The sequence below is a fragment of the Brachyistius frenatus genome, unplaced genomic scaffold, assembly GCF_029030835.1.
Source record: "Brachyistius frenatus isolate BFR_SWC_R1_liver_20210118 unplaced genomic scaffold, ASM2903083v1 Contig_151, whole genome shotgun sequence".
Classification (NCBI taxonomy): Eukaryota; Metazoa; Chordata; class Actinopteri; family Embiotocidae; genus Brachyistius; species Brachyistius frenatus.
In genome coordinates, this window is record NW_027210750.1 from 909,714 (window position 1) to 935,434 (window position 25,721).

General features: G+C 46.9%; 3 protein-coding genes across 3 annotated transcripts; 1 reads left to right on the plus strand and 2 right to left on the minus strand.

Moving 5' to 3' along the window:
* Positions 1-612: 612 nt before the first annotated feature.
* LOC138631274 (uncharacterized) lies at positions 613-4,974 on the plus strand. The gene is made up of 3 exons (XM_069716105.1): positions 613-949; positions 2,253-2,963; positions 3,514-4,974. Exons 2-3 carry the CDS (start codon positions 2,490-2,492, stop codon positions 4,765-4,767), a joined length of 1,728 nt encoding a protein of 575 aa, XP_069572206.1. The 5' UTR covers positions 613-949; positions 2,253-2,489; the 3' UTR covers positions 4,768-4,974.
* A 3,180-nt stretch (positions 4,975-8,154) lies between these two features.
* On the minus strand, positions 8,155-12,044 carry LOC138631277 (keratin, type I cytoskeletal 13-like). Its single transcript, XM_069716108.1, has 7 exons — positions 11,512-12,044; positions 10,513-10,595; positions 9,700-9,856; positions 9,314-9,475; positions 9,090-9,215; positions 8,715-8,935; positions 8,155-8,613 (listed from the first exon to the last, which is right to left on the minus strand). The coding sequence occupies exons 1-7, from the start codon at positions 11,998-12,000 to the stop codon at positions 8,481-8,483; spliced, it is 1,371 nt and encodes a 456-aa protein (XP_069572209.1). The 5' UTR covers positions 12,001-12,044; the 3' UTR covers positions 8,155-8,480.
* Positions 12,045-18,169: 6,125 nt separating this feature from the next.
* LOC138631224 (keratin, type I cytoskeletal 13-like) lies at positions 18,170-20,941 on the minus strand. The gene is made up of 8 exons (XM_069716034.1): positions 20,444-20,941; positions 20,034-20,116; positions 19,525-19,681; positions 19,263-19,424; positions 18,960-19,085; positions 18,720-18,794; positions 18,463-18,611; positions 18,170-18,375 (listed from the first exon to the last, which is right to left on the minus strand). The coding sequence occupies exons 1-8, from the start codon at positions 20,897-20,899 to the stop codon at positions 18,255-18,257; spliced, it is 1,329 nt and encodes a 442-aa protein (XP_069572135.1). The 5' UTR covers positions 20,900-20,941; the 3' UTR covers positions 18,170-18,254.
* Between the last annotated feature and the right edge of the window lie 4,780 nt (positions 20,942-25,721).

Here is a 25,721-nt window from a genome sequence, read left to right on the forward strand (position 1 = left end):
GTTTTAAACCGTGTCAAACGCCCCAAAAATCTCAGTATTAAACCCCTTTTGAAATATCAACCCCATTTTTTTGCCAGTATTAAACTCAATATTCAACCCTTTATTAAACCTGTAACAAACTTTGAATTAAACCTGTATCAAACCCCGTATTCAACTCCATATTAAAATTTAACCTGTAACAAACCCCACACTATAACCTGTATTTTAGCCAGTTTTTTAACCCCGTATGAAACTCTGTATTAAACCCCATCTTAACAAACTCTGTATTAAACCTCGGAGCAAACTTTGGGAAATCCTGAAACAAACCCAGTGTTGAACCCAGTATTGAACCCAGTATTGAACCCAGTTTTAAACCCGCCATCAAACTCCATATTAAAATTAAACCCCAAATAAATAAACCCAGTATTAAACCAGGTTATAAACCCGGTAATAAACCCAATATTAAACCCGGTATTGACCCCGTATTGGTCCTGGACTTGCTGACGTCAGTGAATTTCCACTTGACCCCGGTGACCTGTCCCAGCGGGGCGCGTGCTGCTCCTCATTCATTCATTGATTCATATTAGGGAAGCGGCGCGTGGAGGCAGAAGGAAGATCAGAAGGCTGATTGATGTTAGTTCTGTAACATTGGGGCGAGCGCGCGACCGCTCTGCGCGCGCACTGAAAGCTGTACCCACCTACTACCGTTGTCATAGTTACCTACATACCCGCCTGAACGGGTATGTGCACGAGCGAGCAGGAAGGAAAGGAAAGGAAGGAAGGAGAGAGGGAAGGAAGGCAAGAAGGAGGGAGGGAGCGGAATTAGTCAGTGATAGAGGGGAGGAGAGGAGGAGAGGCGGCGGGTGTTCTGCCGAGGTGGACGTGGCGGGTCCGGCGGAGTGAGCTACAAGTGACGGGCAGCCGAACCGAAGGCGGACAGCCAGCCGGCCATGAACCGGACCACCCGCAGGTAACGTACCGCCGCTACCGGCCGCCTGCTCGGCGCCGCTGCGCAGCTTTTTTTCTCCGTGCAGCTCGCCGCCGCCGCCGCCGCGTCGCTCCGCCAGGTTTCCTGCTTTTTAAACGGGCTGCCGGACCGACGCGGACCGGGAGTGCCGCCGACGGCCGCCGCACACGTTTACTATTTGCCCCCAGTCGGCTCCTTTTGTGTCGGGAGTGTGAGCCGCTCCCCGCTGCGCCCAGTCAGCGTGCTAAATGCAGAAAGTGTCCGGAGCTCGGAGGAGGCTAACCTCCCCCCGCTGCTGCCTCTCCTCCCCGCCTCACTCTCACTTTCTCCCCATGCTAACACCAGCTAGCCCCGCTAGTTAGCTTAGCAGGCTGCAGACGACGTTAGAGCGATAAACAAGATGGCCACTGGCTAGCTGCTAGCTAGCTAGCCATGGCAGCTTGCCCCGTCTTTGTACGGAAGGAGAGCGGCAGGAGAAGCGTCCCCCCCCCGCCACCCCGCCCCCGCTGTCAGGACCGGTTCCTTCCTTCGGCTCCAGAATCCACCGAACCGAACTCCGTGCGGAGGACGTGCTGTCACTGCGGGGGGGGGGAGGGAGGGAGGGAGGGGAGGGAGACAGAAACGTCCTCCGAGCACAAACCACCGCCAGATTGTGGCAGCTGCCCGTCAGTCAGTGCGCGCAGGCTGCGTGGCGAGCTGGGAGGCCACCTGGAGCGGACAGGTGACCGGCGGACAGGTGACCTCTCCGCCGCCGCGTGAGAACGAAGCTGCAGCTTTATGTCTCCGTGGGGGCGCGTGCACTTTGACTGCAAACTTTTCTGTGTGTGTGTGTGGGAGGCCGCTGCAAACACACACACACACTGTCAGCGCTGCAGGAGTTGCGTGTCACTTTAACGTGTTTTATAAAGTGTTAAACTTCAGGACGGTCCTGTGAACATCAGTCATCTTTGTGTGTCTGTCACTGAAAGTTTTATTTAGTAAATTCATCAGCTGGTTTTCTATCGGGAGTCACAGATAACAGGTCCCGCCCCCTCAAATATATACTGTAGACCTCCAGACCGAGTCACAAAACAACAACACAATCTTTGTTGTGATGTCGCTTCTTTCTGTTGTCGTTTGTTTGCGTTCGCGTTTTTGCAGGGTCGTCTTTTATCTTTTAACCCGTTTCAAAGTCGTCCCCGGACCATATTTAGTTTGTTCCTGGACAGTTTTGTGTCTGAATTGTCTCCGGGTGTAAAAGTGTCAGCAGCTGGTTGTCTTTGTCTTAACGTCCGACACATCTCTCGTGTTGCTGTCCTCTCTGCAGGATGGTCCCAGTCAGCTGTGGGCGCTGACGTCCCGGCGGTTGTTGGACACCCAGAAGAGGCTCTCAGGGACTCCTCACCCCCCCCGGCCTCCCTCCCAACCCCTCCGCTGTCAGGACAGGACCTCTCAGCAGCAGGGGGGGAGAGGAGGAGGAGGAGGAAGGTGGATGTGATAACTTCAGCACTACGTCAGGTGTTGAAACAGAGCGCGGTGAGGAGGTTTAGCTCCGCCCCTCACCATGACAGACTTAGAAACTGAGTGTCTGAGCCTCAGCCTGCCCCCTGAGTGCGGCTCCCCCGCCCCCCCTCTGGACCCCTCCCTCCACGTGGACTGCGGCCCGGGGTCCGCCGGCACGGCCCCGGCGCCCTCCCTGTCCCTCCTCTCCTCCGACTGCCCGACGCCCACGCTCAGCTCGCTGGCGGCGGAGATCGTGGAGCCGCTGGTGATGCTGCCTTGCGTGAAGAGCGAGCCGGAGGACGGAGACCTGGACCCCATCCGAACCGTGGACCTGTCCGAGATCCAGCCGCTGTCCACCGCCGAGCTGGGCCAGGACCAGATCAAGATGGAGATCAGCGGCCTCGACTACATCAAGTCCGAGCATCACGGTCACCACGGCAACCACCACCTAGGCCCGTTTCACCACGGGGACGTCACAGAACTGGACTACAAGTCGCACTACGAGCCCAGCTCCGTGTTCGATTACATCTCCCAGGTAACGGCCGACTTGGCTCCCGCCAGAGTCCGTTCAAAATTCTGCATGTTTAACAGAATCTCTGCCTGAACCGACCTGTGAGATGTTTCTTCATGTTTTTAACACTTTAACTCGACATCGTGTTCACTGCGGTCTGTTTGGTTTCCAAATCCGATCTCTGCAACACGGCGTGCTGTCCATCCACTCGGTTCTGACCCGACCCGCTCCGCTGAGGTGCTGCCGGCCTGATAGTTATTGATTATGTGAATATGAAGGAGATAATGAATCAGTGCGGATGTGGAAGAGTCTTCTTTTCTTTTTGTTAAAGTCTGCAGACTGAAATAAAACTCAGTGGATGTTTTTAGACTCCGATCAGAAAACCGAACAATTTTAATGGAAAATGGAAGAAATGTGAGACTGAGCTGCAGGAAGCCGTGACCGGACCGGACCGGACTGGACGGATATAAAACACAACACAACCGTTGTTTAACCTGTCTTGATGTGTTTTTGTTTGATGTTTGTGGAGCGGCGTTTGTCTCTGAACACGACTCACCCGTTGTCCTCGTTGCAGGTCACAGACACTCTGGAGTACATCAAGTCGGACCACCACGTGGACCTGCAGTGTTACTACACAGAGCTGAGCTCCCTGAAGTCCGAGTACCCCGAGTGCAACGCCATGTCCGCCCACCTGCAGCACAACGGCCTGGAGTCCATCCACATGGCCGAGCTCCGCACCGAGCTCAACAAGCTGCGGCCCGACGCCCTGCTGATGGACGGCATCGGAAAACTGGACCCTGAGTTTGGCGGCGGGACGCTGTACGAGCTGCAGCCAGCCGAGGACGGGAAGACGGCGGCGGAGGGGACGGCGGTGGGAGGGGGAGGGGGGAGTCTGGTCATCACGACCAAAACCCAGAGCCCGACGGTGAGGAAACCACGCAACATGGGGGGCGACAAGCCGTTCTCCTGCACGCAGTGCGGGAAGAACTTCAGCACGCTCGGCAACCTGAAGACGCACCAGCGCATCCACACCGGCGAGCGGCCCTACACTTGCTTGCAGTGCGGCAAGAGCTTCGGCCAGGCGGGCAACCTCAAACGGCACCAGCTGATCCACACCGGCCAGAAGCCCTACGTGTGCGCTCACTGCCCCAAAGGCTTCACGAAGGCCGACGACCTGCGCTCGCACCAGCGGCTGCACACCGGCGAGCGGCCGTTCATCTGCGCCACCTGCGGGAAGAGCTTCGGCCAGTCCAAGGAGCTGAAGGCGCACCAGCTGAGCCACACGGGCGAGCGGCCGTACTGCTGCCAGCACTGCGGCAAGAGCTTCACCAAGGAGACCAGCTACCGCAACCACGTGCAGATCCACACCGGCGAGAAGCCCTTCACCTGCTCGCAGTGCGGAAAGACTTTCAGCAACTCGGGCGTCTTGAAAACCCACGAGAAGATCCACTCGGGCGAGCGGCCGTTCGGCTGCACGCAGTGCGGCAAGAGCTTCGGCCGCCTCGGCCACCTGAAGGCGCACCAGCAGATCCACACGGGCGAGCGGCCGTACGCCTGCCCTCAGTGCGCCAAGACTTTCAGCCAGTCGGGCCACCTCAAAGCACACGAGCAGATCCACAAACGAGAACACACGGACACGGCGAGCGGCGACGGCGGCAGCGACGGCGGCGTCTGCGAAGGAAGCGACGACGGCGTCTGCGAAGGAAGCGACGTCGACGACGGCGTTGGTGACGATTGTGTCGGCGACGATTGTGTCGGCGATGGAAGTGAAGGCGGCGATGGCGGCAGCAGGAGCAGCGGCAGCACGGTGGGCAGCGACAGCAGCTAAGACGAACTGCGAACCCTTTAACCTCCCGGAGAAACAAAGTATTATTCCTCTTTTTTATAAATACGATATATGAAGCTTTTCCTTATGAGTTTTTCTTACATTTTCATACCTTTTGGCTCTTTTGCATTTTATCTGTGGGCAGGGTGGACTGACTGATTTGCTCTTATGCAAGTGTCTGTGTGCGTACACGTTATACTGTATGTCTGTTGGGGTGGGGTGGGGTGGGGGTGGGTGGGGCTGTAGATAAAACTGGACTGACTGTGGCGGACCAGTACTTATTTTTGGAGTACTTATGATACACAAGCACAAATACTTCAGCGACCAACTTTGAGTACTTCATTTTTGTATTTCCTGTTTTTTACTGAACCAGACCAGCAGCTCTCAACAGACCAGGACCCAGTTTACTGAGGTTACGGCTCCTGAAGGGGGTCCGTGAACGCACCGCCGAGACCAGGGCTCTGAACACTTCGAAGTAGAGGTCGACCGGTAGTTTTAACAGGAACATGATCCGACCCAGCACTTGTTCCGGTGTTTACCTCGAGCCCGCAACGGTTTCACCACATTTTCTAACCCTGATTAATGCGCTGAAGCAACACTTATCGTACTCATGACGTACGAATAATTCTTACAGACATTATGATGTCACCTTGACTTCACGAACACGCTGATGTTTGTCCGTGTGGGATTAATGCTACGTTCAGAGTCCCACCGATACCGACAGTTTGTGAAGCTTGCCAGATGAATTATATGTTAATTACGTATTAATAACATGCTCATTATGTATTAATTACATGTTAATTACGCAATAATTGTGTTAATTACATGTTAATTACCCAATAATTGTGTCAGTTACGTGTTAATTGCATGTTCATTACATGTTCATTATGTGTTACTTACTTGTCGGTCGACCTCTACCTCATGAAGGGACAGAAGTCGTGTTATCGGATTGCAAAGAGTCCGGTTTCTCCATCAGCAGAGTTTCGATACTGAAAGTTAAATACAGAAACAGGAAGTCGGTGATTGAGATGCTCTGAATCTCCGTCGATCGTGTCGTGGTTCGACTTCAGGTTCCTCCGTTTGCGTTAATGCAGTAAAAGTACGTACCTCCGAGTACTTCCTGCCAGTTTACTAGTGTGCTCCTCGGCTGTTAACCTCCGACATCGTTCGGTATTTTTGATCGATCGGGACACCGCGGGTGTCTCTCGTTTGCCGATGATAATCAGACGACCTCATTTTGTTTTCGTAGCAGAATTGAAAACGATTCTGTCGTCGAGGCGACAACAAACTCAGTTTCCAGCATCGTCGGGCTCCAAAGGACCAAATTCATCAGGACCCCGACCCCCCCCCCCCCCCACCTCCTCCTCCCTTCCAACCCACCCCACCCCACCCCAACCCTCACCCCCGTCCAGATCGCTCACTGTGTACAAATCTTCTATTGATTATGTCATTCCTAAAAAAAAAAAATGTAATAAAACTACAAAAAAAAATAAAAACCAGCAGCAGGAAGACAGAGGTGAAGCAGCATCTTGTACTGGCAGAAGAATTATTAAAGAAACTAATGGCATTTCCTGTTTGGGGTTTCCTTTTTCTGGGTCTTTTTAAGAGTCGTGTGTACGAGTTCCTGTTCACGTTATAACCAACATATTTTTCCTCTAATGACAAACGTCACTGCTCCCTGTTCCTTCTGCTCTCAGAAATGATGACTTCATGAATATACGTTTGTAGGATCTGATTTATCTATAGATGACTTCATCACCTCTGATGCTGCGTTCAAACGAAACTCTGCACGACTGAAGTTACAACATATTACCTCAACGTCCAACCAAACATGAACTTCCATGACCTCTGACCTTTCGGTCAACGTCAAGCAAACAACCTTCACAACTCGTGAACAAAACATTTAGCGTTCCGACGTGAATACCACAAGAGGGCGCCGTTCATACGGACTCTTCTCGTGTACGACGCCATTTGACCCCAATGAGACTGTTCAACGATATTTTTTCCCTTAATTGACACGTTGATAAAACGACTCCTGATCAGCTGCTGTAGGAAACCGTGGGCCGATTCCCAGCCTGCATTTTATTTCTAATGAACCCACATTAATTATATCCGTTAAACTTGGAACACAAAGGTCATTTTTAAGTTCTACATTCATACAAAACTAAGGTTATTTGATTTGAACCTGAAAACCTTTTAAAATAATGTATCTGCTTAATATAGCTGTTTTAACAGGATGTTATTGTACAGTGGATTTGTACCAAAGTGATTTGGCTCCACCTGCTGTTTATCTAACGAACTGCGATTAATCACTTTTTCTTTTCTGGATTTCCTTTAAATTCTGCTGATATTTGTGCGACCTTTGGTTAATGTGTCTTTTCCACCAATCAAACATTTTATTGTGTTATAAATGACAGAAGTTCTGTGCAACATACCGGTACCTGGTTTTGTTCTGTAACCAAAACTGGACCTGCTTCGGTTTCCTGAAGACGTTTCTCATCCGGAACAGTTCTGACTGACTGGTTTCTATCTGTGTGGGCTCGTTAACACCTCCATGACCGGGTTTCGGACGTTAAAATCCTGAAAACTCCTCACCGGTCAGAAACCTTCCAGATGAGAAACACGTCTTCAAGAAGCTCAAACGACATCCAGCTTCTTTTGAACGTTCTCAGTCCTCCAGCTCTCGGTCCCTCTGAAGGTTCTCCAGACGTTTGGTCGCGAAGTGTGTTGACCTGAAGGTGGCACCGGAGGAACAGTTCATCTGTGGCTGGAGAACCAATCGGACGACTCTTGTAATCCGTCTACGCCACCCGACCCGCCAGAACCAGACTCGGGTGGGTCAGTTTCACAGACGGCCTTATTTATGCTTCATTTATGTTTCTTATTTATGTTTCACCCGTTTCAACTGAAAGTGAATAATAATGCGAATATTTATTAATATTTCGGTAAATTCTGTCGCTGGTGTAAACTTCTAAAACGTGACTGGTAGGGAAGGTGTTTGCTTTCCACCGCAGCGTTATTTGCAGGATTTAGCGTGAATGACATTATTGGTTGAAGGTTGAGGGCATGCTGGGAAACGGGAGGGGAGGAGTCCAAGAAATGTATATGATGTCACTCGCGATACTGATTGACGTTCTTTTTGTCGAGGCAACACCCCCATAAAACTCAAATTAGCATACTGCAGTGTGTTGGGGTCGGGATCTTTCCCAGCATGCCCTCAGACAATGCGTTTGCGTTGAAGTACACCATTTTAAATCAGCACGGATATAAATGTGGCCGACGGTGTTCAGTTTTTTGGGGTCGTCAGTCGTGCAGGTCTGATAGGGGCCTTGGAATCAGGATTTTATTCATGGCTGTCCATCAGAGTGGACACGTACGAGTCTAAAAACAACAACTAAAAACAACACGAAGCAGCGGCCATACCTAAAGCTACAGTTTCAAACAGGAGAAATTGCGACTCTGCTTGTTTATTTTTTGGTGTTTTATTTCGTGAAGCACAGAAAGCCCGTCGGTATGGCAGTAAAGTTTCCCCTCACGAATCCACCGTCTTCTGATGGATGGAGGTTTAACTTGATGCAGAAAAAAAAAGACGGTTGTAAAGTGGTGAAGACGAGAAGCGGTCTTCGTCAGGAGAAAGTGTTCCCTCGTCCGGCATGCAGGAAAGTTATAGGTTGAGATCTGGCTCCGCCCCCCCACCTCGGTCAGACAGCCTCGTTTTAATTGTCTGCTACGGACTCCTCGATGACCTTTGTGATGAGCGTCTTGGTGGTGGTGACCGAAGACGAGAGCGAAGACGAGAGCGAAGACGAAGACTCGTGTCCAGACGAGGACGAGGACAAGGACAAAGACCTGCGAGAGAAACAGACGAAAACCATCGTTTAAGAAAAAAAAAAATTGTACGTTTAAAAAGACAAACAAAAAAGCTCAAAAGTTTGGCGGCCTCTTCTTACACGGCGGCCTCTCCGTCCAGCAGCCGGCGGTACTCGGCGATCTCCATCTCCAGCCGGGTCTTGATGTCCAGCAGCATCTGGTACTCCTGCGACTGGCGCTCCAGGTCGGCCTTCAGCTGCCCCAGCTGCTCCTCCAAAGACACCACCTGCATCTGGTAGCTGTTCATCTGCAAGCCGTAGCGGCCTTGGACGTCGGACAGAGAGGCTTCGAGAGACGCTTTCTGCACCAGAGAGGGAGACGAGCGGGTTAAAGAGGACGGGAGACGGAAACTGGACTGTGGGAAAACCGGATCAAGTTCCTATTCGGATCTTAATGAGCAAATCAGCACGACGCTAAAGCTCGAAGTCGGTGTGTAAAACCAGGTTCGCTCTCACCATGCTCATCTGAGACTGGAGCTCGATCTCCAGAGCCTGAAGCTGACTCTTCAACTCCTTCACCTCCGTGGTCGTCGACTTCATCGTCATCTCCATGGTCCCCACCTCCTTGCTGAGGATCTCCGACTGCAAAAGAGGAGAAAGACGTGAACGCAAAGAAAACTGCTGCTGTTTATTTATTTATTTATTTGTGTGTCTACGTTGTTCGCCGGTTCGTTTCGTACCTTGGACTGGAACCAGCCATCGAGGTCTTTGCGGCTCTTGTTGGCGACGGATTCGTAGTGCTCCCTGATTTCCTCCATGACCTTCGCGAGGTCCTCCTGAGGGGCGGCGTCCACCTCCACGTTCACCTGTCCGGTCATCTGGGTGCGCATGGATAGCAGGTCCTGTGGGAGGAGGGGGGGTGGGAGGAAAGGCGGGGGAGGGGGGCGGAGCTCAATCAGTGATTAGCTTCTTTGTAAATGATGTACTTAAAGTTTTAGCTGATATGATTCTAAAGTGCTTCAGTGTCCAGTCTAAGATGCTAATTTAAACTCGTATTTTTTTTTTCTACGTTAAATGTGTATTCAGCTGCAGAGTTTAAAACCGGCGTATCGATGAAGGTGATTACCTCCTCGTGGTTCGCCTTCATGGACAGCAGCTCCTCACGCAGGCTTTCGATCTGCAAGCTCAGGTCGGTCTTGGCCGCGCCCACTTCTCCCATCAGCATCTTCAGCCCGGCGATGTCGGCCTCCACCGACTGACGCATCGACAGCTCGTTCTCAAACCTGCACAGAGTTTGTTAAAATGGAGTCAAAACGTACAGAGAAATGACGTTAATAGCCTGAGACCCGCCGTACAGCTGAAAAAAAAATGTTTTAAATCAGAAAATAAAGCTAGTCTAAAGTCTAATTACTAACATAACATTTTAGGAGGAATTTAAAATACATACTGAATAAAAAAGTTAAACGAGAATAAATATAGAAAAATAATGAAATTATGAGATACTAACTCATGATTATGATAAACTGAAGTCTTATTTATGAGGTAACGTTTCCACTTGTTTTTTTTAAAACAATGCGAGTGAATGCGAGCAGCTTTCAAACAGATTAAACAGTTAAAATGCTAAAATAAATAAGTTCCAGGAAGAAATGTTAAAACTACAAAACCACAAAACGTAAAATAAAATAAATGAAGACCATAAAATAATAATAGAATCAAAACAAGAAAAAAACTGAAAAAAAAAAAGTTGAGTAAAAGTGGGGAGGAGGTGCTGCAGTTCACCTCACAGCCAGCAGAGGGAGCGTTGCAGTACTCGTGGAGATAGAAATGAAAGAAAGACAAAAAACGGACAATAAAAGAAATAGAAAGTCAAAGAGTGTGTCGAGAAAAAAACAGTAAAACAGTACGAAGGAAATAAAAGTGGAGAAAATGAGTCACGTACTTCATCCTGAAGTCGTCCTGAGCGAGCTTGGCGTTGTCGATGCTCAGCATAACGTTACCTCTGGCGATGATGGCGTCCTGGATCTGAATAATACAGATGAAGACAGGGTTAATTTAATCAAAGTTAAAATGAGTAGTGATTTAATAAAATGTACAGAACATGAAAACAGTGAAATCTGTGAGAAGATGAAAGCTCATATTTCTAGTTGCAGCTGAGAGGGAGGCGTGGCAGCGACGCACAGGTGTGGTTCACCTGAGAGCCTGATTCATCTCCAGTTACCGAAGGACGTCTTCATCACTTCTTCTAGTTGTCTTTACTATGGAAGTCAAAGGTTTCTGTAGTCACAACGTTTTTATTTTATCCTAAAGATGAGGAGTTCATTATTATTGTCTTTTGTTTTTATTATTTCAAGAAAACATCTTATTTCGTCTTTTACACTTTATATCTTCTGCAGTTGCTGTTATTGTAGATTGAATTCATTTTATGGTTTAATTTTTTTGTCTTGCAGAAATATAAAAATGTGCATCAAGTTATTTTCTCGTACTGTTTTTAGCTGCTTCTGTCCTTCTTTCTTTAGATTTTTTTTTTCAGATCAAAAGTGAGTTAACTTTGAAAACAAGTTTGTAAAATTGCTGCTTTTAAAACATTTTATGTAACACTTCTAACATTTCTAATTCAAGTCATGACAGTAAACTTTGTTCACTTGATAATTATTGACACCGTGGCCTTATTTGGCTTCCACAGAGCTACATTTTTTAGTTTGAGGAAACTATTTTAACTTTTAGTTTTTTTCAACAAAAATATGTTTGTCACATTGTCACAAGAAAAGATCTGTAACCTTAAATAATAATTAATGAACGCATTATTGACACTGTTGGTCTTCCATACAATCATGCTGTTTGACTTTTTTTCCTAATAAAAAAGGAGACCACTAGCAGGACTGAGAGCCCCATAGAGACACCACTGGACTCAATGTCCCATGATGCTCCTCTTCCTCACCTTGCCCTGCAGCTCTGCGATGGTGATGAAGAAGTGGCTGTAGTCCCTGGTGGCCGGGCCGGATTTGCTCTCCACAAACTCGCGGATCTTCAGCTCCAGCTCGCCGTTGGCCTTCTCCAGCGTCGCCACCTTGGCCAGGTAGGTGGCCAGACGGTCGTTCAGGTTCTGCATGGTGCCCTTCTCGTTGCCGATGACGCTGTTGTCCACCGCCGCTCCTCCGCCGAAGCCCGCCCCGAATCCGCCACCTGCACCAAAACCTCCACCTCCACCTCCACCTGCTCCTCCGCCAAAGCCGAAGCCGCCGCCGCCGCCACCGCCACCGCCTGCAGAGAAGGTCCTGCTGGCCCGGGAGACGCGGACTCCGCCGCCTCCAGCTCCTCCCACCATGCTGTACGAGCTCATGCCTCCGCCGAAGGATGCTCGGCCGAGGCCGCCACCGCCCATCATGGAGTTCCGTGAGGAGGAGGAGGAGGAATACATCATAGTCATGATGATGGAGAGGAAGAGTAGTTCGGTCTGTCTTCTCTGGAGGAGGGAGCCGGAGAGGAGAGAAGTGAGGAGACACGGACCAGCTGTTGCTTTTAAAGCTGCTGGGTGGGGGGCGGGGCCGCCCTCAGAGTGGGAATGTAGGCCAGTAGGTTTCCTGCTGTACTGCCCTCCCCAGCCTCGATGAAGTAACACCTCCATCAACAGAACCGTGTTTTTGCTGGTTCTGCAATTTTTCTCTCGGCACAAAGAGCTGTCTGTTTGATGGCGTCGGCCACGCCCCCCTGGCACTCACCTGTCCCCTGACAGCGTCCAACTTCAGGTGTTTACCATGTGAAAACGCCGCTGGCAGGCAGGGCAAAGGTTTGTTGTGTCGTCATGGTGAACTGCTTGTGTCGCACAGAAAACAGACCTAAAGAAAGTTCAGCCTGTCAAACACTCACTCACCTCTTTATTAGGAACACCTGAAACGGCGGGCGCAGCGCCAACCTGCAGATTCTGATGTCTCAGAGCACCAGTAGGTACACTGAGCCAGGGACTGTCTCAGGATCGGTACCCAACCAGGACGAGTGCCTGACCAGGACGGGTCCCGAACAACGCGAGTCTCCGACCAACACAAGTCCCGACCAACGCGAGTCCCCGACCAGGACGTGTCCCCAACCAATACGAGTCCCTGACCAACACGAATCTCCGAACAACGAGTTCCCGACCAGGACGAGTCCCCAACAAGGACCAGTCCCCAAACAACATGAGTCCCTGACCAGGACGAGTCCTGAACAACACGAGTCCCCGACCAACACGAGTCCCAACCAACATGAGTCTCCGACCAAAATGAGTCCCCGACCAAGATGAGTCCCCAATAAGGACCGGTCCCCGAACAACACGAGTCCCTGACCAAGTCCCAAACCAAGGACCTCCAAAACAAGTGCCAATGCCATTTCCCATCCGGTGGCCCTACCCTTTGTTTAGAAGAGCCCTCTTCTGGTAGTGGCCCTTCAGGACTGGGCAAAAGTTAAGAAAAATAAATCGCTAGATAAGTGCTGATTCAAAACCGGCAAGTTGCAAGTCAGGTCCAGAATCAAGTCCCAAGTACAGAACCAAGACAAGACAATTAAGGTCCAAAACAAGACCCAAGTCAAGACTAAATAGCCTGAAGAAGAGTTCTAATTGAAAACCAACAAGTTCAGAACTAAGATAAGAAGAACAAGTCAGAAGTCCTGGGACGAGTCTGAAGTAAATAACCAACAAGTTACTTCACTGTAAGTGTTTTTCTAATCTGTTTGTGTTTATTTGTCTTTTATTTGGTTTAATTTTATTTGATCTTCTTTTACAGTCGACTCGTTGGACAGTTACGGACTTCGTGTGCCGCCTCGGCTCGGCTGCTGCGAGATTCCGGTGTTAATCTGCTGCAGGATGAGGTTGGATCAGAGGAATGAGGATATGTGGATGTGATTGAAAGCTGCTCTCATAAGGAACAGCCGGTGGCAGCGTATATGTCTCTGCACGCATATTGGCTGGGATGTGAGTATCAACGGCTCGTACATCAGCGCTGATAGCTGCAGGTCGGAGCTCTGCTCTCCGTTTAATGTGGTATTGATAAAAACATCTCGTCACATCAGTTTAGTGAACAATAAACTAACGTTCTGCACATCGTGTTCCATTAAAGTTCCTTTAAATCCATCAATCTCACAAAGAAGTGTCATCAAACACTGGAGGAGTGTCCGTGACAAACAAAATTACACAAAACCACAACAACCACAGAAAAAGAAGAAAGAAAATCACCTGAAAGTTTCCCTGAATCTTTCTCAGTTTATAGTTTTGGCCAGATTAAAAGAACAAACAGTCCCCTGGTCTACTAATAAATCCTTAATATTTTTAATTGCTGCTTTGATGGCTTCTGTGCCTTCAGCTAAATGCTGATGTCTGGATGCTAACCAAATTCACCTGAGGCTGATGGGAGTCTTGGTACTTTTGCACGCATTTGGCCCAAAATCAAAGTTTAAATGTGGTCCCTGTTGGATGGGTTCGATAACAAGTGGGAGAGTATTTCCTCTGATGTGTTTTATAGCAGTCGTTGAGGTGCGTCAGTAAGGACAGAGGTTTGTTAAAATGGAAAGACGGAGTGTCCGTCACAGAGAGGTCGTGTTCAGAAGGCTTCTTTCAGCGCCAATGAAGATATGCCATCTGATGTGAGAATTTGACTGAACATGCAGCTTCACAGCAGGCTGGCTGTCGGCCAATCGGTGCCTCGCTGAGGTCAATGTCTTGCTGAAAGGCACTGTGATACAGTACGTAGGATTAGTCCTCAGCCCAGCCTCTTACAGGAGTTTATCCATGCTGGCTTCTGGTTATCCTCCGGTGACTCTGTATTCTATAAACTGAGGCTCCACCTAAGTGAAGCTTAAGTTCTGTAAACAATCTGCCAATCAACTCCAACAATGAGGGTTAACTTTTCACCTTCAACTCACAACAGAAACCTGGTAGCTGATCAAGAATCTGAATCAAAACTGAGCTGCAAGAAGTGCTCAAAGAAAGTTCTGACAAAGGATTGTTGCAATCACTGCACCGACTGTTGGACAAGAAATAGTTCTGGTCACTGCACCGACTGGGTTGCAACTTGTTGCAGGTTGCTGCGGTTCGTTGTAGTTTGTTACGATTTGCTGCAGGTCGTTGCAGGTTGCTGCGGTTCGTTGTAGTTTGTTACGATTTGCTCCAGGTCGTTGCAGGTTGCTGCAGTTTGTTGCGGTTGGTTGCAGTTTGTTACGGTTTGCTGCGGTTTGCTGCAGTTTGCTACACGTCGTTGCAGTTCATTGCTGTTTGTTCATTACAGTTTGCTGCAGTTCGTTACAGTTTGCTGCAGTTCACTTTAGTTTGTTGCAATTTGTTGCTGTTGTTGTTACAGCTCATTCCACTTAGCTGCGCCTTGTTCCTTACATAACATGTGCCTGACATTCTACTCTGTAAAATAATAGATGATTTCCATTTTCATCATTGCCACATCAGAATTAGCCATCGGCTGCGATGAGATCATAAAGACGATCAGATTTATGATCAGGTGGTGGAAGTGTTGTGTAACAGCAGAGGTTTGACAGCCTGCCTGGGGCAGTGTGTGTGCTATGAATGTGTGTGTGTGTGTGTGTGTGTGTGTGTGTGTGTGTGTGTGTGTGTGTGTGTGTGTGTGTGTGTGTGTGTGTGTGTGTGTGTGTGTGTGTGTGTGTGTGTGTGTGTGTGTGTGTGTGTGTGTGTGTGTGTGTGTGTGTGTGTGTGTGTGTGTGTGTGTGTGTGTGTGTGTGTGTGTGTGAATGTGTGTGTGTGTGTGTGTGTGTGTGTGTGTGTGTGTGTGTGTGTGTGTGTGTGTGTGTGTGTGTGTGTGTGTGTGTGTGCGTGTGTGTGTGTGTGTGTGTGTGTGGTGTTAGGTTATATTAAGGTTAATGAAACTTTAAATGTCAGGTTCAACATCAGAAGCTGCTGCTGGGAGGTCACCAAAGTGCTGTAGGGCCAGTCAGCTAATCAATACAGCATAATATCTGCAGGTATTATTAATGTGTTTTATCAGAAAGCTTCAATGACATCAAACAGAATATCAAACTTTACCCTACAAATATTTAAAATACACGTTAGCAGAGTTTCATTTTATGACTTCACTCAAAAAACGTTTATGGAAACCTGTATCCTTTTATAGATTTTTGTAAAGAGGGGACATTTCAAAAACGTTGTAGGCACGTCTGGGGAACAGGGACGTTTATATAAAGTGAGGACATTGTGTCTATTCTCACCTTTTTAAGACCATTTGAGGGTTAAAACTTGGTTTTAGAGGAAATATCATGAGCTTCTGTCACCCCAAAGTCTATTGAAATAACAAACAATTTAAGAAACAACTAAACTGCATTTTATAATATTATGTTTAAAACAAGTAACATCTAGCGCCTTTAGAAAATAATTTCTTCTCTGATTTGCATAAGAGAACCAATAAAATCAAGTTCCCAACATGGACTTAAAAGAAAATGAAGAATGCGACCCAGAGGCATGATGGGAGCGGTAGAGGTCTCCGGGCGTGAAGCGACGTGCAGAACGGCTGCAGCATCCAAAACCCTCGGAGGGGCTTCTGAGTGAAACAAAACCAAAGCACAGCAAAGATAACCGATCACCACATTATACAGAGCGGGCTTGGAGAATGTGAATCGCCTGTTGTGATGAACCCGTAATTTAAGTAGGACTCTTGGTATTTTCTTTTAAATGCAGCTTTCTTTTTGTTGGTGGTGTTGGGGTTTTCTGTTGTCTCATCATTTGGTCTTTCCACCTTTTAAAGGAACCTCTTCAGAGACGTTTGTTTTTTGCTAATTTTTGCTGGGGTTAACTTGTGGGTTTATGAATGAAAAAAAAAAAAAAGCATGAAAAAAACTGCGACTGAGACAACTCAGTCGCAGGAAGGGGCGTGGACGAAAGTGGTAATTTTTCAAAATAAAATACCGTGCAGACTAATGTAAATAAAATAAAAATAAATAAATAAAAGTTTTTTATTCTTTCTGTGCGGTCCGGTACCAAATCACCCTCGACCCCGTAGTGGTCCGTGGCCCGGTGGTTGGGGACCCCAGTCATAGAGGACCTGCAGGGGGCAGTATCGCCTTTTATTTGAATATGTCTGCAGCCAGTTTCACCTGTCAAACACACCTGAGACTGAGAATTGATTTTAAACTACAGAATAAATAAAAGTATTTTTCTTTAGTTTGTTGAAAGTTATCAATCACATCAATCATTTCTAGTTTTTTCATCTGTAGATTAATTTTAAATTCCATCTTTTTCTTTAAATCGTTTTTAGGTAGGTAGGTAGGTATTTACTTTATTAATCCCCGAGGGGAATTTTTTTTTCGCTACAGCAGCATACAGAAGCAATAAGATAATAATAGAATAATAGAATAGAATAGAATAGAATAGAATAGAATAGAATAGAATAGAATAATAGAAAAGCAATAAAATATTAGTAAATAGCAGTAAAAAAATATAAAATATAAAATGCACAGTATATACAGTACATTATATATCTATATATATATTATATACAAACAAACCAAGAAACACAGTCAACATATATATATATATACATATATATATATATATATATATATATAGTATATATCTATATATATTATATACAAACAAACCAAGAAACACAGTCAACAGTGTTATTGTTATGTGATGGATTTTGCCAGAGGTGAGTTATTGTACAGTCTTATTGCAGTGGGCAGGAATGATCTCCTGTATCTGTCCTTGTGACAGCGGAGCTGGAGGAGTTTATTGGAGAAAGTGCTCCGCTGTCCCTGCAGCAGGTGGTGGAGAGGGTGGTCAGGATTATCCAATATGGACAATAGTTTGTTCAGCGTCCTCCTCTCCACCACCTTTTCCAGGCTGTCCAGTTTGTAGCCGATGATGGAGCCGGCCTTCTTAACCAGTTTGTTAAGTCTGTTGGTGTCACCGGCTCCAATGCTGCTCCCCCAGCAGACCCCAGCGAAGTACAATGCACTTAACTGTTATATTCTTAAAATGTACTTCATCATTCAGATTCATAGAGATTACACACCGGCTGCATTTTATTTATTAATGTGTTCATTTCATCATGTGAAACTGTTTCTTCTCCAGTTTCCACCTGCAGCTCCGTTTTGAATAATGTTTTCATGTTTTAATTTTGCGATAATTTATAAACATTTCATCAGCTGTCTTCTTATTACGGTTAAACATCTTGATTATAACACCTCCATAATTATAATAATTCTCTATAACTTTATTATTTAATGTCAAACTGTCACTTTTCTGTGATTTATGAATGAAAGATCCATATTTGTTTATTTTGATGTTGTACTTGTTTTTTGCCTTTGTGTTTGTTTTTGTTATCTGTTAATTACAGTGTTGTAATTTTTGCCTCTTTTAGCTGAATGTTTAGACCTTTGTTTTTTTTCTACATAATTGAGTAACTTTTTGATTTGAATTGTTTTCTATCCGTTAGTTTTCAACCGTCTTCATCATCTATCTGAAACTTTTAGGTTTTTATTTCAACATTGATTTTTTTTTTTTTACCTGTTCAGTGATTCATATTTTATCTGAAAAGTTTCACTTTCAATCGTTTGAGTTCGGAGAGTTTAGAGTCGAATAAAAAGTGGAATAAAAACAAACCGAGTTTATTCGTTTAACTGGTTTTATTGTGACATCAGACAAACAGAAGAGACGCTGATGCTGATTGGCTGTTGTCCACCTGCAGGTGCTCAGCGTACCTGGTAGGAGGAGGAGGACGCGGAGGAAGAGCTGGAGACCACCTTCCCGTCAACTACCTCCTCCACCACCGTTACCACCCGCCTGGACGAGGTGCTGGATGAGGTGCTGATGCTGTGGACCAATCAGAGAGCAGAGCCAGGTGAGTGTCTGCGTCACCTGCGGGCTGCAGGTTGTTTAAAAGGTTGCCGTGGCTCTCACCTGCTGGTGGCCTCTCCGTCCAGCAGCCGGCGGTACTCGGCGATCTCCAGCTCCAGACGCGTCTTGATGTCCAGCAGCATCTTGTACTCGCCTCCCTGACGCTCCAGGTCGGCCCGCAGCTGCCCCAGCTGCTCCTCCAGAGACGTCACCTGAAACACGTGCAGGTGAGTCACACGCTGCCCGGGTGAGGGGGGGGGGGGGACCTACCAGAATCCTCCAGAACCTTCCAGATTCTTTCAGAACCGTCCCAGTCTCACCTGCATCTGGTACCCCGACAGCTGCATTGCATAGCGGCTCTTAGTGTCAGCCAGGGTCGCCTCCATAGACGCTTTCTGATCGGAGAAGGTCGGAGGTCAGTTCACACGGAACAATAAAAAAAAACTCGGAATACAAAAAATGAACACAGAGAAGAGAAAACAGAACATTGACCTCAGAACACGGAAAAAAAGAACAGAAAATAGAGAACACGGGACAGTGGAGGAGGTCATACGACTCACCATGCTCATCGCGGACTGCAGCTCGATCTCCAGCGACTGCAGCGTGCGTTTGACCTCGTTGATCTCTGACCTGGACGTCTGCAGCGTGGTGGTCTGCGTGACCACCTCCTTGGTCAGACTCTCCGACTGGACACACACACACACACACACACACACACACACACACACACACACACACACACACACACACACACACACACACACACACACACACACACACACACACACACAGCGGGTCAGAACACGCCAACACAGCAGGCAGCTGTCTACATGAGGTAACAGGAAGTGACATCACGGCGGTACCTTGGTCTGGAACCAGTTCTCCAGTTCTCTCTGGTTCTTGACGTTGACGGACTCGTAGTGCTCCCGGATCTCCGCCATCACCTTGCTCAGGTCCTCCTGAGGAGCCGCATCCACCTCCACGTGGACCTGACCGCTCATCTGGGCCCGTATGGCCAGCAGCTCCTGCAACAACAAACAGAACCGTGAAGAGGTTCCGCTCCACCCGGACTCACCCAGCCGACCCGAACCTCACTCATCGGACCCGAGAGCCCCCCCCCCACACCTCCTCATGGTTCTTCTTCAGGAAGATCAGCTCCTCTCTCAGGCCCTCGATCTGCATCTCCAGGTCGGTCCGGGTCATAGTCAGGTCGTCCAGAACCCTCCTGAGCCCGGCGATGTCGGCCTCCACCGACTGACGCATGGCCAGCTCGTTCTCGTACCTGCACACACATCACATTATAATCTATATATATATATATATATATATATATATATATATATATATGTGTTTATATATGTATATAAATATATATAAAACATAATTTATTATGGAGAATTTACTATCATAAATAATGAGGATAAAATATTTAAATACGCTGAATAATTAAATAAGAAATATATAATACATACATTTGATTATTTATTTATTAGGTAATAATTTAAATAGTGAATAAAAAGTAGTAAAATTACATTAAAAAATACAACTAGCTGCAAATAATTTAAATAATAAAATAACTAAAACATGTAACAAATAAATAAAATAATGAATAACTTCCTGGTTGTCAGACTCACTTTGTCCTGAAGTCTTCGGCAGCCAGTCGAGCGTTATCAATGCACAGATGGATCGAACCGTTCACCTTGATGGCGTCCTGGATCTAGAGACATCATCATCATCATCATCATCACAGAGCTGTCAGTCTGGTAAACTCCTCTACAACTAATAATGATAATAATAATATTAATTAAACTGTATCCTCCTCTGATAACATCATATCTGTACTTCAGGACTGTCTCCATGGCAACAGAGACCGTCAATAGTTCAGTTTGTGATCAGCTCATGAAGATCGACTCGCTGCAGCGACGTTTGAAGACCGTTTACTGACTGATCATGTGACCGGCCGGATGATTCTCACTGCAGCTGATCAGACTTATCAAACACACCTCGTCATGGCGGCCGGATGGAGGATGAGGAGGGCTCTTACCTTTCCGGTGAGTTCAGCGATGGTGACGAAATAGGCGCCGTAGTTGCGGGTGGCCGGTCCAGTTTTGCTCTCCAGGAACTGGTGGATCTTCAGCTCCAGCTCGGAGTTGGCCTTCTCCAGCGTCGCCACCTTGGCCAGGTAGGTGGCCAGACGGTCGTTCAGGTTCTGCATGGTGCCCTTCTCGTTGCCGATGATGCTGTTGTCCCCACCGGACACGCCGTAGGTCATGGAGGACGAGAAGCCTCCGCCGCCGCCGCCGAAGCCTCCGCCGCCGAAGCCTCCGCCCATGGAGGAGGAGGAGATGCGGACCCCGGCGCCTCCGGCGCCCCCGTACACGCTGCCGGCTCTCATCGACGATATCCGAGAGCCGCCACCGAAACCGACCATGGAGCCGGAGGAGCTGCCCATGGAGGTCCGGACGGAGCGGGAGGAAGAGCGAGATGTGAGGGTTGCCATGGCGGATGCTGCGTTTCTGCTGAAGGCGACAGAGTGAAGAGCTGCGAGGCTCTTGCCGCCTTTTAAACACTCAGTAGTCACACAGTTATTAGTCACTCAACACCTGCAGCATGGGGCCGCCTGCCAGGTATGTGCACAGGTGTGCAGGCGGGGATGGGCAAGGAAACATGTGACCTTCAAACATCTTAACCAGCTTTGTCCCGCATGCTGCAGGCTGAGTTCGACCTTTACCAACTGACAGGAGATTACCTAAAATGAGGCGGACCGAATGCCTGAGGACCTGTAAAGCTTTTATAAATGTCAGAGAGCTGCTGTGGAATGAACGTGGGTGGATAAATGTCATCACCATCTAATACAAATAATGATAGCTTGTTAAATTACACATATGCAACAATTAAAAGCGTTTCCAGTTCAGTGCTTCAGCTTCAAAGAAAACAAGAAACAGTGTGGAAAAACACTCAGAAGTTGAAATACCTGACGACCAGCGAGTTTCAACGGTTAGGAAGATACTAACTGGTGAAGCTAACGTTAGCTTAGCACCGCTGATATTAGTTGCTGCAGCTAAAGTCAGTGAAACATGAACTCACACAGTTTACTAAGTGGTAGCTAACGTTGGGGACGGAGTGGTTCTCCGTCTGCGGGGCCAACTGACGGTGAGGTTAAAGCAGTGAACCAATCACAGCGCACGAATGTCTTGTAGTTCCTATCGTACCGGGAAAGAACCAACCCCGAAGGAAGAGCTAAAAACATCCCGCAGAACGGAGTTCTAAGAACCACGACGGCTCTCGGTTCCTTCAGTGCAACAACAACAACAAAAAAAGGAGGGAACTTTTCAGCCTGGCTCACCTGTCACTCACAGCTTCAGTTCTCTTCACCGTGGTTGCCTGGATACGGCGTTTGTATTAGCGTTCGCTCTGAAGCACCGAACAATCGGGTACCGTTGTTGGTGGTTCAGCACTGACCAACCGGGTGTCGCAGCAAAGCGTGAACTTGACACGCCAGTCCACGACAGCAAAAGCGTGAGATAGCCACGTTCTGGCCTCCCTCGGCATGACAGTTTCCAGACTTCCAGGTTCAAATCCCAGAGGTGACAACGTTGTTCTGGAGTTGTTGTCTGCATGCAGGAGGTTTCATTTTCGTCCACTGCAGAAAACGTGAAACTGTCAGGACTAGAGAGGCCGAAGCGTGTCTATTTCACGTTTTGCCGTGATACCGAGTCTCACTGACAGAGACGAGTGCAGCGTTTTACCCAAAGTAACTGAACTGTGGAGCGTAACCAGACAAGATGTTCACGGTGACTCTGGGAGCGCCAGGACAGGAACTTTACCCAGAGTTCTCAGAGCTATAAAAGCACCTGATGGAGAAGATTGAGGTCAAGAACAGGCGGCAACCATCAGTGACGTGACCTGTTGGTTTGTGAACGTTATGAAGCCTCTAGTTCAGATTGTGTCCGTCACCATCTTTGGTAGTACGGAGCGGTTTAGAGCAGGAAGTGATCATATTTGGACGAGCTGGGGGAGGAGCCAGCGGTGGATCTGACTGATCTGATCGTAGACCTGACGATACGACGTCCCGCCCACCGATAGCTGTAACCTGACTGCACCACAGGCCTGTCAATCAAACAGACACGCCCCCCCCAAAACAGGCTTTTTTGAATCTTCTTTTCTAATGAATGAGGTATTATTTTCAGATGGACCTCCAGAAAACTAAGAAGAAGGAGTGACTTTAGCTAACAACACCGAGATAACTGATGGACACATTTTATTCACTTTGGATTCGATGAGAGAAGTTGAATGGGAATCTATGGAGCCGAAGGCTTTTTGGAGCCGACCTCTAGTTGCGCTCGGTGGTATTGCAGCTTAAGGCATTTCTGCATCGGCTTCATTTTTCGGGTTATTTTCTGGTTATTTTCAAACAATGGGACTCATTCATCTCTGCACAGCTCCGTGTTGAACCCTCAACTCTGAAACAACAAGGGCTTTTCGCCAACTCCACGTTTCCTTGATAAATAACTTCTAAACTCATTAAACCCTCACCCTCACCCTGGCGTGTTTACGACCTCCTCGCCCCATTCCAGCCTTTGTGCAGCAGCACACCCAGCGAACGTCCAATCTGTCATCGGCTCCATCACGCCCTCCGGTGCTCTGCAAACATCCTGTGAAAACAACAACACCAAAGCGATCGGTGAATGTTACTCAACCTGTTTTTAGGCCCTGGAGCTTGACCTTCAACTCTTCTTGGTTTCCTGCCAGTGTTAAACATAACTTTTGCTGCTTGCGGAGCCGTCACTCATCGACCCGGGCCAGAACTCAAACTGAAGCAAATTTGTTGCATGACTGTGAACGTTTCGACCTAAATACCATCGGTGACACTTTCAATAACCGGGTGACAGTTTATTGAAGAAGGAGCGCACACATGCCACCTCTCTCTGGTATTTATAAGTTCATGGTAACCGGGTTCAGTCAAACCTTCGTAAAACCCTGAGAGAAAGATCTAACTGGTGGCATTCACCTTAATCTGCCAGGGAAAGCTAATATTACTTTGATGTTAGCTCCGGTTTCTCAGACGTTAGCTGCTGGAGCTGTTTAGCGGTTGACAAAAGAATCTAAAATTACCTGTTTTATTTGAATACTATGTTTTATTTGAATACTTTCTGTTTTATTTGAATACTTTGTTTTATTTGAATACTTTCTGTTTTATTTGAATACTTTGTTTTATTTGAATACGTTTTGTTTTATTTGAACACGTTTCCTCCAAACATGACGCTTGGCATTCAGGCCAAAGAGTTCAATCTTTGTTTCATCAGACCAGAGAATTTAGTTTCTCATGGTCTGACAGTCCTTCAGGTGCCTTTTGGTAAACTCCAGGTGGGCTGTCATGAGCCTTTTACTGAGGAGTGGCTTCTGTCTGGCCACTCTACCATACAGGCCTGCTTGGTGGAGTGCTGCAGAGATGGTTGTCCTTCTGGAAGGTTCTCCTCTCTTCACAGAGCAACGTTGGAGCTCTGTCAGAGTGACCATCGGGTTCTTGGTCACCTCCCTGACTAAGGCCCTTCTCCCCCGATCGCTCAGTTTGGCCGGGCGGCCGACTCCAGGAAGAGTCCTGGTGGTTCCAAACTTCTTCCATTTACGGATGATGGAGGCCACTGTGCTCATTGGGACCTTCAATGCTGCAGACATTTTTCTGTACCCTTCCCCAGATCTGTGCCTCGATACAATCCTGTCTCGGAGGTCTACAGACAATTCTTTTGACTTCATGTCTTGGTTTGTGCTCTGACATGTCAACTGTTGGACCTTATATAGACGATGTGTGTCTTTCCAAATCATGTCCAATCAACTGAATTTACCAGGTGGACTCCAATCAAGTTGTAGAAACATCTCAAGGATGATCAGTGGAAACAGGATGCACCTGAGCTCAATTTTGAGTGTCACGGCAAAGGCTGTGAATACTTATGTACATGTGATTTTTTCGTTTTTGATTTTTAATAGATTTGCAAAAATTTCAATTTTTTTTATTTTATTTCACATTGTCATTATGGGGTATTGTGTGTAGAATTTTGAGGGGAAAAAAATGAATTTAATCCATTTTGGAATAAGGTTGTAATATAACAAAATGTGGAAAAAGTGAAGCGCTGTGAATACTTTCCGGATGCACTGTAACTGTCAGATTGATTGACTGGTTGCTTTTGAATCATGGAACTGAAATCTAAACTCGTTTCTGAGCCCAAGGAGAGTTGGATGATCTCCAAAGTCAAATGACTGGCTGTCAGAGGCTTGACGGATTATAACAATAACAGTAACAGTAACTTCAGTTCGTTCTGATCAGAAGGAAGTTAAACAATAACAGTCGATGGAGAGTCAGCTGATCAATATCAGACTGGTCACAGACAATCACTGATTAACGAGCGGTGGGACGATGATTAGCTGATGTTAATAATTTATTAAGGATCATAAAACAGACGATGGTACAGTGTACAAAAAACAGACTGACACTGGTCAACTCCTCGAGGGCTCTTTTTTTCTTTAACATTATATTATTATTATTATTAGTATAACTGTTGTTTAATGTGACATCACATGACACTGTATTTAAATGTAAAATATAATCAAATCAGACAGTTTAATGTTGATCTCAAACACTCAGAGGAGACGGTGTGATAGATAGATAGATAGATAGATAGATAGATAGATAGATAGATAGATAGATAGATAGATAGATAGATAGATAGATAGATAGATAGATAGATAGATAGATAGATAGATAGATAGATAGATAGATAGATAGATAGATAGATAGATAGATAGATAGATAGATAGATAGATACTTTAGGTATATACTATACTTTTAAATTTTTATGTCACAGCAGCATGTACAGGGCAATTTTTTTTTATATAATTTAAAATAAAATGCACATTCTATACAATAAAATAATATTAAATAAACTAAACTAAACAAAACTAACCTAAACAACAGTGCAATGGATTAGAACAAAACAACATACAAGACAGCAGTGCAAGGGTGTCATTGTTGTGTGATGGATTTTTCCAGAGGTGAGTTATTGTACAGTCTTATTGTAGTGGGCAGGAATGATCTCCTGTATCAGGAATGATCTCCTGTATCTGTCCTTGTGACAGCTAAGCTGGAGGAATCTTTTGGAGAACGTCCTCCTCTGTCCCTGCAGCAGGTGGTGGAGAGGGTGGACAGGATTATCCAACATGGATAATAGTTTGTTCAGCGTCCTCCTCTCCACCACCTTTTCCAGACTGTCCAGTTTGTAGCCGATGATGGAGCCGGCCTTCTTAACCAGTTTGTTAAGTCTGTT

Excerpts from the sequence above, each read along its gene's own strand:
- LOC138631274 (XM_069716105.1), top strand. The coding sequence starts at position 2,490 with ATGACAGACTTAGAAACTGAGTGTCTGAGCCTCAGCCTGCCCCCTGAG. Across the intron at positions 2,964-3,513 it reads TGTTCGATTACATCTCCCAG|GTCACAGACACTCTGGAGTA; the intron begins GTAACGGCCGAC and ends TCCTCGTTGCAG.
- LOC138631277 (XM_069716108.1), bottom strand. The coding sequence starts at position 12,000 with ATGACTATGATGTATTCCTCCTCCTCCTCCTCACGGAACTCCATGATG. Across the intron at positions 9,216-9,313 it reads ATGGCTGGTTCCAGTCCAAG|TCGGAGATCCTCAGCAAGGA; the intron begins GTACGAAACGAA and ends CCTCTTTTGCAG. Across the intron at positions 8,614-8,714 it reads CTGGACGGAGAGGCCGCCGT|GTCTTTGTCCTTGTCCTCGT; the intron begins GTAAGAAGAGGC and ends TTTCTCTCGCAG.
- LOC138631224 (XM_069716034.1), bottom strand. The coding sequence starts at position 20,899 with ATGGCAACCCTCACATCTCGCTCTTCCTCCCGCTCCGTCCGGACCTCC. Across the intron at positions 19,425-19,524 it reads TGAAGAAGAACCATGAGGAG|GAGCTGCTGGCCATACGGGC; the intron begins GTGTGGGGGGGG and ends TTGTTGTTGCAG. Across the intron at positions 18,612-18,719 it reads TGTCGGGGTACCAGATGCAG|GTGACGTCTCTGGAGGAGCA; the intron begins GTGAGACTGGGA and ends CACGTGTTTCAG.